The 14931-nt window shown below is 41.0% G+C and overlaps 2 protein-coding genes across 15 annotated transcripts in view; one reads left to right on the top strand and one right to left on the bottom strand.

Annotated features, from left to right (window-relative positions):
• Positions 1–29: 29 nt before the first annotated feature.
• Positions 30–4994, top strand: SLC7A6OS (solute carrier family 7 member 6 opposite strand). Its single transcript, XM_051771306.1, has 5 exons — positions 30–202; positions 917–1336; positions 1513–1707; positions 2611–2734; positions 3177–4994. The coding sequence occupies exons 1-5, from the start codon at positions 59–61 to the stop codon at positions 3296–3298; spliced, it is 1005 nt and encodes a 334-aa protein (XP_051627266.1). The 5' UTR covers positions 30–58; the 3' UTR covers positions 3299–4994.
• Positions 4249–14931, bottom strand: part of SLC7A6 (solute carrier family 7 member 6) — a 27834-nt gene continuing 17151 nt past the window's right edge. For all 14 annotated transcript variants that reach the window (XM_051771294.1, XM_051771293.1, XM_051771285.1 and 11 more), the window contains 5 exons: positions 8506–8609; positions 7503–7599; positions 7107–7256; positions 6241–6424; positions 4249–5885 (listed from right to left, as the gene is read on the bottom strand). In XM_051771294.1, the coding sequence (XP_051627254.1) occupies positions 5791–5885; positions 6241–6424; positions 7107–7256; positions 7503–7599; positions 8506–8609 (630 nt within the window). In that variant the 3' untranslated portion in view covers positions 4249–5790. The remainder of the gene's footprint in view (positions 5886–6240; positions 6425–7106; positions 7257–7502; positions 7600–8505; positions 8610–14931) is intronic.

Genomic DNA, 14931 nt, shown 5'->3' with positions numbered 1-14931 from the left:
CTCCCTCCCCTTCCCGCCGGGATCCCGCCCCTTCCCTTCCCTCCCCTCCGTGCCGGCCATGTCCTCCGCGGCCGTGCTGCGGGTGCGGCGGAAGCGCGGCGGCCCCGAGCCGGCCGAGGCGCTGCTCCTCGCCTGCAAGCGGCGGCGCGAGGAGCCGCCGGAGCGGAGCCTCTTCAAGCTGGTGGCGACCGTGTCCTCCAAGGTAGCGCGGCCGCGGGGCCGGCTCGGCCCAGCCGGGCTCCCGGAGGCTCTCGCTGGCCCTGGTGCTGCTCCCGCGGGTGTCTCGGGTCCCTGTGGGTGCGGCCCCGGAGAGCAGCGGCGGGTGCTGTGCCGGGACCGAGGGGCAGCCCCTGCGCGGGGCAGGACAGAGTGGCGGGCACTGCACAGCCTGTTCAGCTTCTCGCACTTACAGGCTGTTCCTCACTCAGAGACCACGGAACAGTCAGCAAGTGAAGCCCGAGTGTCTGCTGTTTGAGGTGCTGAAGCTCAGCCCTCCAAGGATAACAACTACCATCCGCTATCCGGCCTTTTATATTGAATCAAACTGGGATGTCGTGGGAAATGATCTTTATAGGACATCGTAAAGGATATTTTGCCTTAAATTCAGGTCCATCGCGGTCTTCCAAAGGCATTTGTTTGGACGGTTATTCCATACAACAAAGTAGTTTAAAAATCAAATTGAAACAGTCTTAGAACTTTCCTTCTATATCTTCTGCTTTTTTCTCCTGATATCAAGAGAATATTGATTGTTGCGTTGCTTAAAGCAATAGTAGAAGTTAATTTGATGTTAGGAATATTAGAGCTGCAGTTCTTATTGCACTACTACTAGTAGTCATTAATTCCTTCTAGGAAGGGGTAGGACTTACTATGTTGATGGTGTCATTATATTCCTCCTCCTTTTTGTTCCTCTACTCAGAATGAACCAGTTCAGAAGTACGTTAAGGATGCCATCACACGGGACAGAGCAGCTCAGAGCCTGCGGCCCCCTGTGGGAAGCACTCAGCGGATCCTCCAGGAGCTCCAGCCCCCTGTGGGAAGCACTCAGCGGATCCTCCAGGAGCTCCGCTCCTCCAGGCAGGAGAAGAGGAAGGAGAACCGGTACCGTGTCATAGCCAGCCACCGACCCGCCTGTGCTGAGACAGCCGTGCCTGCCACGGGGGCTGGGGCTGACACTGATGGGCACGGGGCAGGCTCTGGAGCACAGGAAGATGCTTCACAGGGGGAGAGCGGTGCTGCTGATAAGAGTTCGGACTGCTGTGGGAAATTCCAGTTGTTTGATATTGTCCAAGAAGAGGAGATGGTGGGAGACTGCAGCGTAACCTCTGCCAACCCCCAGGTCAGCAAATCAGCTCAGTGTTCTTGAATACTGTGATCCTGCTGTGGGAAAGTGTTTTGGTCTCAGATTGCAGGACGTCATCCTTAGTTAGCTGCAAAGAAAACTGGTGGCTGTAACCAAGACTTTGTCTGCATGACTTGAGTGGAAATAAGCATTTTTTTATTTTTTCTTAGCAGAAGATCGATCCAGATGTGATTCTTTGCAATGCAGTAGAGATGATCCGTGAGCGTTTAAATGTTTCTGAAGATGCTAAAAAGCACTGTGAGAAGGAAGATGAGTATGTTTATGACATCTACTATAAGGAAACATCAGCCCCTGGTTGGATCGAAAATATCCTTTCTGTACAGCCCTACAGAGAAGAATATGAATGGGTAAGGGTGTGGAAAAAAGGATCTTTCTTAAATTGAAAGGTCACAAATAAACATGCTTTAAGTCCTATCATTAAAAATTGCCATGCCAAGAAAGGTCCTTTGAGATAGACACTACACATGTGCTCAGTGACTTCTGCCTTAGGCCTCTGGTGTGCTGTGTTCCTGCAGGTTACTGTTCATTCATTAAATGATGATATGACAATGGAAACTGAAGGGATGGTGCTCATGTACTCAGAAAAATCCATCTGGTTTCAAACTGCCAATTACATTTTGGCACACAAATGTAAACTTGAGTAATTCACGTCTCACTTGTGATTAGGAGGCAGTAATTAAAATATTAAATATTAACAAAGTAAAAATATTAAAATATTGTTAATACATCTGAGTGGAAAGAGGAGCAAGGAGACACACAACTTTTTCAGTATTTGAAGACTGGACTTTAACCTTGATATGAGATACTTTTTCCTAGTAGAATTGTCCTTCAGTGACTGTGGAGTTAGGAAGTTTAATGTAAGCTTCAGTCTTTTGTTCTATAGATACTGTGATCAATAGACTTACATATTGGAAACCTGAAGCTACTTTTTCTTTTCCTTGATCTATAACACTACTGCTGAAGTGAGTGGGATTAAGTTAGACATTAACATTTAAATGCTGAAGTGGAACATGTAAATATGTAACTCAACTCATTTCTCACCTAAAGCAGATTTGAAGTGTTATGGTGAACACAGTGACAGGTCCAATTTTTCTGCAGTGTCCTTTTTGTAACTGCAGAATTCTTTGTGCCATCAGTGAGTGTCTCTTGGCTCTTTCTGATCTGTATAGTATTGCACCGGTGGATGAAAACCCACTTAACATTCACTACAAATACAGACTCCCAGCATTATGTTTTGTGTTGACATGCAGGTAAATGATGATCCTGTTCCAGAGGAAGTGTATGAAGATGAAGATGATGAAAATGATGAAAATAACTGGCGGAATGATTATCCCGAAGAAGATGAATTCTTACCCGAGGAAGATGGAGAAAAAGGTACACCTATAATAAATGCTGTTTGCTTTCATGCTGTGCACATAAATCCTCTTCTTTTTACATGCTAAAAAAGCAACTTAACTGAGCACTGCTGGGGTAGTGTTCTTAAAATGGGTAAAATCTGCTTAGAGGAAGATTATCTTTCTTGGAACTAGAAGAGTGTTTTTGCAAAGTCAAAATTAAGTCATTTTCAGACTGCTGCAAAATTGCAAAGGATTGCTTGCTTTGAGAAGGAGTTGATGACTTGGGTCCACATGGTTGTGAAATGCTGCCTCTGCCTTCTCAAGTCCCCATCCCAGAGTACTCCAAGCACAGTTCAAACCTCACCTAATACAGAAGTTGTTCAGACTTTGTTAGTTCCACAAGTAGCTTAAAATAGTCTGATTAACTTATTTAACTAAAAAGAAGGGATAATCTATAAGTGTTGGTGCTCTTTTTGTAGAGCCTGAAGAGAGCTCCAGTGATGAGGAGCAATATTACAGGAGAAGAACGTGGGACAAATACCGACAGGAGGTTCTACAGGAGTTCGGATACGACGAGATGGAAGATTTGGGTTCTGACTGAAAGTTCTTTTTTGAAGATGAAACATGTGCTGAAGGTGAAACTCTGCTGTGGTAGGAGAATGCAGCATGGGAACAGCCAGCTGCAGCTAGCAGATCTCAAACAGATGGGTGTCTGTGGCCACTTGACAACACAGATTTTTGTTCGAAGCACAAGTGTTGTACAGAGGTTCTGAAGGAACTTTTTTTTCCCCAAAGCTCCCTGCCCAAGCATTTGTTCCTGTAGTGCCCATACCTCCATGTCTTACATGTATGACCTCCACGTCATACCTGGAGGTGCTGTTGGCAGCAGCCCTTCTGGTCATGGCTGATGTGCCAGGTTTCACGAGAAGATCAGTGTGTCTGCCCTGATGGCAAGTGAAGTCCTTGAGAAAGGCACTGTCCTAGTGCTCTCTACTGTATTTGTTTCTAAGTGTAAGTGACTTTCTTTACAAGTGTTGGAGCATATGAAATGCCCTGACCTGTCCATTGCTCTCCCAGTAGTTTTACTGTTAGAGTAGAACAGTGCATGCTTAAATTGTAAATAAAAATGTTTTGACTAAGTTTTCTGTACTAACTTAAAGATCATAAGAAGTTGGTACAGCAGAAGCCACGCCATCTTAACTTGCATTTATACACCTTTAAAACCATTTAATCCTCTGTGTTTGAACACACCAAGTGTTTCAGCACTATCCTCCTGGAGTCTGTAAAGAATGGCTGATAGGATGTGAGATCAATGTCATGCAAGAGCTTTAGGCTGCAGCACTGGCTTTAGGCCAGTTAGTTCTGACTGGTAAAGTCAAAGTAGTGGAGGCAAAATTTTTTCATTGTTGGTTTCAGAGCAAGGTTATCTGGCCCCAGATAACCTTTGTTACCTTTGCCACGACCCGTGCCTGTTGAAGCTCTGCTTGTTCACTGGACAGATGGCTCAGTTTGGGTACTGAATCTATTCCAACCATTTACAAGATTAAAAAGCTGGATTAAAATGGCTAAATTATAGTTTTTATTTAGTAGTGAAAAGACCAGACATGTTTTATGCACAGTTGGCACATAACTTCCTCAGCTAGAATTTAACTCCCTTAAATCCCAATGCTGCTCCATAAACGTATCCCAGGGCTCCATTTGATGTTAGTCTTCACCATCCACCACCATGTGCCCTTCTCTGCACTTTCTAAGATAACTTTGGTCATGGGGTCAGTGCAAAAATCCAAATATTCCCACTGTTATTCAAGTGGCTGATGCAAATGTGGTGCACCTTTGGAAGTGTGCATTGCTTCGGCCATAATCTGATTACAGGATTTAGTTCAGCTCAAGTGCACAAAACAGTACCTGTGGCCAAACTCAGATCAACTGAGGGAGACACTCTGAACTAAGGTAAAGATTCCAGGTATGTTTCTGAAGTACATCTCACTCTTGTAGCCAAAGAGGCTGCTGCTTCTTGCCTTTTGCTGCACTAAAATTCAGTATTACAGGTGTCCTGAGGTCAGACTTACAGCTATGAAATTACAAATATTACTCATTAGCATGCCTGTGCTGCAGTAGTACTTTTACTTCCATTTTTATTTCTACTTTCTCTCCCTGTTGCTTAGCTTTCAGGATCTAGTTTTTGCCACAGAACTTCTGCTATAGAGGAAAAAAAAAAGAAAGTGGTTTCTTCTGTGAGGTAGTCTTTTTCTGGTGAGCAGTACTGATAGTAATAAAGGGAATTTTCTGACTGCTGAGGTCACAAGGCTACTGTGTGTTCACTGCAACAGCTCAGAAACAAATGCTTACCTGCTTCAAACTGAACATATTTTTTATTGTGAAAATTTCATAAAACCTAGCAGAAGTTCACCAAAAACAAGTTTACAAGAAAGAATCATCAAATGTTAATCAAACTTTTAGTGCCAAGGTGCCTTGTTGATTAAATCTTTGCCACGGTCAGATGCCACATTCCACGTAGTATATGGCATAAAATACTTATCTCTAAGGGAGAAAAGTTGGTTCAGTCTTTAAATAATGGAGCACAACTTTATTCATTTTTCTTCTCAATGACGAATTAGGTAGGTAGTTGTAACCAGTTGTCTTCTGGGGTAAGAACTGAGATAGCACAGCAAAACATTTCATGCAAAAATCCATCAGAATTAAGCTGGAAATGACTTGGTCTTTTGAGTCAAAGTGGTTCTCAGTCTAACTTAAAAATGTATTTACTTCACTGCCTGGCTGTGCAGCAATTGGATTTGATCTGGGAGCTCTTCCCATGCTAACACAGTTCTGAGGGAACCACTGACACAGCTGCTGTGCCTGACATGGGCAGATACTCCTCATCCCAGGAAAACACGCCCTGCAAACACGGCCCAGTTCAGGAGGATGACGTGAGGGCGTGAGCTCTGTGGGAACCCAACCGTAAGGACGTTTTCAGGATTTCTAAAAGACCACTGGAAACAGTTTTCCCATTTTTTCCAGTTCTACCTCTTCCCTTTATAGTTGTTTTAACCGCTGTATCCTCCCTCCTGCTTCTCGTAATGGCTTTAAATTTTAGTTGGATTTCCTTTCTAACTTCTTTTCCTCATTTGTGTCCATCTCTGTTAAAACACAGTAGCAGAGCAGCTGCACCTTTCGTGTGACTGCACCTGCACAAGAAATTGGAGACATGAGAACAACAGTCACGAATCTCAAGTCTAATTACACAACAAATGTGACTAATGACAGCTGTCAGGAGGAACTGCCTCACCTCCCTCCAGGGAAACAAACACTAAGAGTTAATACAATAACTGTCTTCCACTCAGTTTTCTTTTTTTAAACAGATACTATTTAAAAGTGTTCTGTTGACATCCTACAGTGTTCTTCTTCTTAAGCACCCTGCTCTGTGGGTACTCTGCTGGGGGCTGGGGTCAGCCCCCCACAACCCCTTCCATCAACAGACCCAGATTCACCCTTTTAGTTTTCCTCTTTCCTAACAACATCTCCAGCTACAAAGAAACTTACCTAAAATCTTGTTAATAAATTGAGGTCTCCTCGATGCAGGTAAATAGACTCCCAAGAGAAAGAATGGAATTCCAGATAAAGCAATGCCAATTCCAATCACTGAATTTATAAAGTCGCTATAGAGTGGTATTACTACCAGAAATATTGTGCATATACAGAATATTATTGGGAAAGCCAGGCTCAGCTGGAGACAGAAAAACAGAACAGAATGTTATTGTAATATTCATTGCCTACAAACACTGAGATACAGACTTTTCCCTCTCAACCCCACTTTGTGAAATTATCTGCTCTTCCTCTTATATATCTGGCTATTTAGAACCATAAGCAAATTGCAGAATTATTTTTAACAGAACTGCTGCTAAAAATTGCAGAAATTAACAACTATGGTAACTCTGCTGTGCTGAAAGCAACTGTATAGTGGCAGGAAGTGTTTCTAGAAAAGTCCAGTAGAACTTGGGAAACCAGAATGACTTCTTTGTGAGGAGTATTAACTCAAAGTGTGGGAAGGTCATTAGAGGATTGGATATCATCAGAGCTAAATGTGGGCCACGTTGACAGAGATTTCTAATGCAAGATAAAAAGCTGACTCCTATGTAAGCCTATAGAGACATTCTCTTGTTGACAGAGAGAAGGGATACTGATTGAACTAGCACACAATAATATACTATTCCAACAATCCCTGACTCTTCCCTAGCAGCTAACTTTCATGGTACAATATAAAATGGAAACCATGTTTTATGTCCTGATCAATTCGTAACCTTCAGACACAAGATGTATGGTCCAGATTTTAGACAGCACTTCTGTGTTTTTATATATCTTATTACATGGAAGACAGGGATTTGAAACAATTGTGTCATAAGGGTTACCTTAAGAGGCCTGGGTCGATCCGGTTCTTTCCAGCGCAGATATAATTGTCCAGCAATAGACAGACCAACAAAAAACCAGTAACTGAAACTGAAGTAATTAATAAGCTTGAAGACATCTTCCACAGCCAGGTAAAAAAGGGTCATAATACACTGTCGGGAAAGAACAAGTGTGAGAACAACAACAAAACATTGAAACTTACTGTTTATGCTGCTTTTTGCTTAAAGTAACACCTTACACTCCTTGGGGTTTGGCATGCTTTTATGCCTCACAAAATCACTCTTTCACCAATCACCTTGATGACAGCAAAGTTGAAGTTCTCTCTTGTGAATTTTTCAAAGTCTTCTTTTAAATAATTCACATCTGAGAAGCTGAAAAGGAAAGCAATACCAACTTACATTGAAGAGCAGTGCTGGCACAGGTGTGAACCTCCCTATGTGGATCATAGACAGCAGATCAGGAAGGTGACCTTCTCGAGATCCTACAAAAAACAGCCTGAAAAAAATAGTGAGAAAACACATGGTGAGGCCACAGGGGAGAGGGAATGTATTAAAGAAAATAAAAAAATAACACCAGTATAATATTTACACCACTCAATTTCCATCCTTTAAACTGGGATCCTTAAACTTCAACTCTTCTTTTAGAGATGTACTGTACAACAACCATTAAAAGATGTATAAGCTTTGGAAACATGCTGTTAACATCTGTTTTTAAAAAATCATGCTACGTGTAAAATAGACAACATCTACAGTAACAGAAACAAATTTCTGTTGTTTCACAAAATAGAGGAATAGTTTTCACTGGCCACCAGAAGAGCTTTAGGTCACTAAAATGGTGTCACTCAAACACATGCTGAAAAAACCACACATAATTTTAATATCAACTCTTCTGTATTGACTCCCTCACCAGATGATGTTCCCATTTGCCTCAATAAATCTATTTAAAATTTTGGCTAGTCACATCCACAATCAGTGCTCAAAGAAAAGCTTCTGTACTGTATCCTAAGCTTTCTGACTGCAGCTTCATAGCAGTAGCAACTTTTTAAGGTTTTTTCCCAATAAAAAGTTTTAAAATACTGATTTTAAAAGGTCAGTAAGTTTTAAGCAAATACATTTGAAAGTAAGAACTTGCTAGAATTATTGTACCAAGGAAAATGGAAGGTAATCCAAGTAATCAGAAGGCCTGAGGACTCACCATTAATATGATCTTTAATTGTGCTCTGTGTGCTCTCAGGAATGCTTTGGGGAAGTAGTGTTAACATCCACAGAGGTTTATTTTATTGTGGCTATTTATTACAGGTTCAGTAACAACAGTATTTTTGCCACTGTCAGAATAGATGAGCATAACAGTAACATGTAAAAATATTGATGATCATTTGTCAAACTGAAAGAGATGCACTACCTTGATGATGCTAGAATTGAAGCATTAAGTCCACCAAAACAAGAAAAGGCTACAGCAATGGGGATTGTCCAGCTGAAGCTACCAAATGCCTGGTCAGCAAATGTCTGATGAAAGGGAAAAGAAAAAGGAAACATGAAAATACCTGTGAAAAAGCTTATGTAAAATAACGACATCAGAGCTGTGTAATGAGTTTGTATGGAAAAACAGCAATACAGTAAGGACAACCCATAATGCAGCACAAAGAAGCACACAGCTTTCTTATTTATTTATGAATTCTAAATAAGCACAGACTTCTTTAGCCAAGCACCTGAACTCACATTTTCTGCTCACAAAAATAATGCTCACAAATTAAAACAAAACAGTCTGAGAATTTTCTCAACAATATATTTTATGATCTAAATGACCTACAGAACTCATCTGAACATTCTCTGGACTACAGAGAATAAAGGACAAAAATGTCATTACATGACCAAAAAGGGAAGTGCCATTTTGCAGTGGATAAACATAACCACGTAACCAACATCACACCTACTGTTTAGAGACAGTATTCCTGGAATCTAGATTTATTTTCCTGCTTTTGCAATTTCCTAAGCAACATCTTCCTCTCCTTTAGCTTCCCCAGCAGGGACTCTGGGCTCTACTCTCCCAACATGGCAAATGACAGAGCAAGTTCTCTGATCAGCATTTGTTAATGCTGCTGGACAATACTGTCAGCCAGCTGTGGTGACTTTCCATGACACAGCTCTAAACTCAAGAAATCAGGAGCATCAAAGTTTCACAGCAAGTGGTAAGAGCCACTGATTACCAGTGACCTTGGATCTATAACAAAAATGGGTAATAATTTGCAAGATACTGTCCTGGTCAATTCTGTTCAGCCTCCTGGATGGAGAGAAAAAGGGAGAGAGACTCAGAACATCAGACAACACATTTGAAAAATGAAGGCATTTCATCCTGAAGACTGAGGGTATTGTAAGCCCCACCTTGGTGTGAGCACTGCACACATCTGAAGGTCAGCACCAGTGTGGAGTCAGGCAGAAACCCCTCAGGCTGTGTTCAGAGGACGTGGGGGGAACCTTCCTACCTATCCCACTTCTACCTCCTGACCTAAACTGCTTCCAGGATTGCTTTCACAGAAGCAAACCAACAGTCATGGTAGAAAAAGAATCATATCTCCCTTAGGCAGCATGAGATAACTATTTATAGAAACAGAAAGGTACATACTTTTATAAGTACCTTTCTATACCTAATACCTACTTGTATTCAAACAAACCTCAAAATTAACATTTTACACCTTAGCAGGCAGCAGTAACCTAAATGTTTGTATGAACCTTTCTCTAAATCACCTTCTAATCTCTCTCCTCTTTTTCAATTTCAGGATCCTCAGACATACAAAGCATATATAGTAGTTCAGCCTTCTGCAGGGCTGCCTATTACAAACATTTGCTTCAGTTTTTAATATTTTAGTATTTTGAAACACCTCCCCCTTGACCTCCCCTTTAAACCAGTGGTCTTCACCATAACATTTATGAGCTAAGGAGCTCAGCCAAAGGTGGTCAGCATTCAGAACTGGCCTTTATTTGTACCATATAAAGTTATATTGATTTAACAGTGGTCAAATTTTGATTAATTACTGCAGGAACAAGATCATCAAGAGCAGTGCATTATGGTCTGATTAATGTTTCTGTAGGTCAAAAAAGCCTAAATGACTTTATATAGTTGGGGGGTTTTGTTAAATGAGTGTTTGATTTTCACAAGACAAAACCCTGTATATAATGTCAATCTTTAACCTATAAAATGCTGAGAAATTCACTGACATAAAACAAAGCTTGGCCAGCTCAAGTTTCCTGCTCTTTGCCAGCACTGACAAAATGCTGTGCTCAGCACATTATCCAGGTTAAGGTTAGAATCCAGCTCTGCTTAGCTGTATAACATCATTTACACTAAAAAGCACTAAAACATCCTTTTGTGTAATTTAGTTGAGCCTCAGCAAAGGCAGGATTTCCTGCTGCTGAAGGACAATGCAAACCATACAATCACTTCAATGGGAACCTTGCCAAAAGGTTCAAAGTCAACACCGTGTTAGTCACCCTGGTTCTCAAAGGCACCTCCCTTCCTGAGCTCTTCAGTTTATACATACTAGCACAGGTTCCCTCAAAATGGAGCTTCAACATGGGGATGGAAAAATGCCCAGAGATTCTCCCAGATATTATAAAAATCAACACAGGAAAAGTATAAAAGAACTAATCCACATAAAAATTCTACTTCCTGCTGAAATCGGGACTTCAGTTTAGCAAAAGCCCACGCCCTAGGAAATGTGTTCTGTACACCGTGGGTTACCAATTCTCAGTCAACTGAAACTGCAACTAACCATTCACATTATTGTACAGAAAAGATTTCTGCAGCCCAAGAACAAACAATTATTAGAACCCAAAGTGCTTCTCCCAGATCCTTTTTGGATCTAAATGCAGCTCTGAGACACCCTGATGCAGAACGTGTTTCATTACGACCCAGTGACTGAACTAAGACAACTTCTCCAGACAAGTAAGAATGAGGACAAGATGAAAACTCTAATAGGCAATTGTTGTAATAGTTTAAAGGATTATTTAAACCTGGACTGCTGATTTCTGAAGCCAAACAGTAAATGAAATTACAAGAAACAAAACTGAAAACGGTTGGAGGATTTCTAAATATACAAAGCTAAGATACAGAGTTCACTCAACAAGATGTTAGAGAATTAAGATGTTTAGTAAGATTGCCTAAAGGATAAGCATTTAGATAAGTAATATTAACGGCTAAAGTTAAAGAAGAGAGAGAAAATGTATGAATGTAACCTTATGCTGAAGGATGCAAATTATCTAATATGTCATTTGGAGAAATGTTTTCCCCCCAAAAGGCATTCTTTGCAAGCATTTTCCATTTCCTTTGGAAACATCTAGTAATGGGTCAGGGTGGAATGACAGGTGCAGGACTAACTCCAGGGCCATTTCCATCCCATAATGTATATCTGAGTTTTCTAAGATATGCTAATGTTGCCTCACTTATCTTGGAAAACAACAATCATTCATATGAGCAGTAAACGCCACAAATTATATACAGATCAAAATGTTAAAGATTCAATGTGTTCTGGATGTTCTACAACAACTGCTAATCAAGCTGAAAGCCTAAACAAGTAATTTCCCTACATCTGTACAAGTGAGACTCTTGAAAAGAGAACAGCACAGTGACAGCCTTTACCAAGCACTGTCATTTCCAATGTACTTTCTAATGCTGTGGGTGGAATTCCTGACAGAGCAAACACTGGAGGAACTTCAAGAATTAAACTTTTCCCTAAGTGAGGTAATGTAAAAGACTATTTTAACTGAGAATGATCTAAAAAAACTTCAGCTTGGTTTGCCAAGTAGATCTGCCTGTAAAATGATCTTTCAGCAAAACAAAGTTGAAAGGTACCTAAACTTGGGCTAAATTTTCCAGTGATCCTAACTAGCTTAACGTGACACATAAAGAACCACCTGCTTTTATACAGGTGTTTCTGACAGGGTTTCACCCTCATTTCTAACAAGTTCACATACCAATACTCAACACTTGAGTACAAATTTATAAATCCTTCAACACCCTCTTTTCAACAGATGCCAAGAAATGTCTTCTCCAAAGCTCAGCTATCCTGTCTTGTGACCAAGGACAAACCCAAAGGTCTCTGCAGTGTTTCTTGCTGAAAGAGTTATTGAAGTGTCAGTAAAAGCAGCCACAATAAACATTCACTGTGTGCGTGTGTCAGAGGATTATTTTGCACAAGAAGGTAGGGCAAAGAAAAGTCCAACAAGCAATCAAATTATCAAGCACATACACCAAGTGCACTGTACCAAGAGAATAAAAAAAGGGGGGGAGAAGAGTTAGTGGCTGCTTTCTGCTCCAACTGCTATTGTACAGTCACGGATCCTCCACGAATGAGCCAGACCTGGGCTCCCAACTGAACCTCTCACCAGTTCCACTTTAACTGCCACTGCTTCTGGGAGTGGGGAAGTGCATTTATAAAAACAAATGAGGTGGCACGAGGGGAAGAATGGAGCATTCTCAAGGGTATGTGGAGGATGACAGAGGAGCCTACCTGGAGGCAGCTCTAAGCAGAAGCATTTAGTCCACCACAACAGGAGAAAGTCACCACTATGAGGATGGACTTCGTCTTGGGTTCCTTCTGAGAAAGTCTAAAGAGCAAGAAGGATTAAGAGATTAAATTGTCATCTCTGCTATAGTCTGACAAGTCCTGTAGTCCAGACTTGAACTATAACTGCTTTTACCAGTTAGGAAACAGAGATTCAGTGGCTGATACAACACTTGCAGTTACAGATAAAGTCCTTTAATGCCCTCCCCTCCATCGGACACGTAAGGAGTACACACATACACGCACACTGGAGGACATACACCTGCATGGTCCCCTTAGTTCTCTTTTTTTCTTTCCCAAATCAACAGGGAATAAAGATGAAGGAAGATGTTTCCAGCCATGCACTTCTCAGCTGAACTGCTCTTATTTCATCATGGCTAAAATGTTACATTACTCCCAGAAGAATGGGCAAAAACTGAATTACAGCTTTGTTTCAAGACATGAATGACTGGTTTAACTACATTTTCTTTTTATCTTGGGTTAGTTTGATCTCATGATCATCAGCTGGTAACATGTGCATGGTTTGCAAGAACACATTTTTGTCCTTTTAAAGGTCCAACCCACAGTTCTGTACAAACAGGTTGAACTAAAATGAGTGTGAATTGCCCTGTGTAAGGAGCTGCCCCAACAATCTGCACAGAATGCTGCCTCACAGTCAGTCACTCAGGCACACTGATGGTTAGCAGGACCCACAGTCATGTTACAAATCACAAGATGAGGAGTGTTTGTCACACTGAGCTGCACACAAAAAGTGCACTTAGAGGCACACAAAAAATGCCAGACTACACTGAGTGTGTGTGGAGCTGCAAGCACATGCTGGGCTGGCAAAGCACTCAACAGGATTGATTGGAGGGACAAATGCCAAGAGATTGTAGTCTAACATGAATAAGAAACTTATACAGAACTATACCCAAAGATTATGAGGTGCTTCTATTAGGAATGTTTAAAAGGCATCTTTTCAAGATCCTATCGCACAGGAGCTTTTCCAGGCTCAGTTCTAGAACATTCTTACCCTGAAAATCATACAGAGCAGTAAGGGGATTAATATATATATATAGTGTATATATATATACATGCACACACACATATATAAGCACAATCTGAGTGGTATTTTGGAAGTGCAGGTAATTCCACTTTGACATTTCCCGTGAGGTAGAGTATAAATACACTCACACATTACAGGAAGATTTTGTCAGTCAGAGCTACAGTATTTTTTCTCCATTTTAAGCTTCTCAGGCCTCTAAGGTGCTGTTTCCTAAAGGAACCAAACTCTGATTTAAGGCAATCAGGAAGCTGTCCATGCAAAAAAAAGCCACTGAGTAGATGAAGTTCTCCCACTGCCACAGATTACATCGTCAAGATACTGTATGACATCTCTCCACCTTGACCAAATTAGATTTAACATCACATATGCTAAAGAAAGAGTGCACATCAACCAAAAACAGTCAGAAAATTGTAAAGTTCCAAAAGAAAGCAATTTAAATGTTCGTGTTTCTTGTAATTCTCTTTTCAACCACCACACTGCTGATTTATTTTGCTCAAACAGACATAATCCTCTCCTTGTATTATTGGCAATGCTTTTTCTAGGAGAAAAAGGTACCAGTGCAGTGCAAGGGCCAGCATGGAATTCCCTCCTGATCTTTAGGTCACTGAATACAATCTTATGGTAAGAGAAATCAGCATTACTCTGCTGCATTAATATATTGCAGGTCTACTGCATGTAACATGTCTTTTCTGCATGGCCCACATTAAGATAACAGATGTCAGCTCCTACAGTAAAATAGTTTTGTTCATGTTTTCATGGAGGTGCTGAGGATACTTGATCTAAATTTTCTCAGGTGTTTGTCCTGTTCTTGGCATTTCTAATATCTAGCTGTTGAACAGGAGTTCAGTGTTTTCCAAAGTCTTTTACCCTTCTCACATTGAAAATATTATATAGCACTATTTCAAGTTCTGGATCAGCTTTTCAGCTTGGACTCCAAAGCCAGAGAACCACATAACTGGCAGCAGGAATGCTGCACTGGTAGTGAATTACAGCTAGCTCCAAGAAAGGCAAATGACTTACTAAACAGCTCTCCTCTAAAAGCAACCGCCTGCCCCTAATGAAGAGTTCTTCAACTGTAAGGTACAGAATGTGCATTTCATCCAAAGAAACCTTATTGGGAAGTGCCAGTGCAAGCAGAGGATAGGAACATGACACTGACAGCCAAAGACAAGCAGCTTTTCCTCTTTAGAAAAGAAGCCAGTGATGAGCCAAATGAAGGAGA

This window comes from Manacus candei, unplaced genomic scaffold (genome assembly GCF_025592945.1).
Source record: "Manacus candei isolate 608988 ecotype Guabito, Panama unplaced genomic scaffold, ASM2559294v1 h1tg000131l, whole genome shotgun sequence".
In the NCBI taxonomy this organism is placed as follows: domain Eukaryota; kingdom Metazoa; phylum Chordata; class Aves; order Passeriformes; family Pipridae; genus Manacus; species Manacus candei.
The sequence above is the reverse complement of the archived record's forward strand: the minus strand, read 5'-3'. Positions and strand labels throughout refer to the sequence as shown.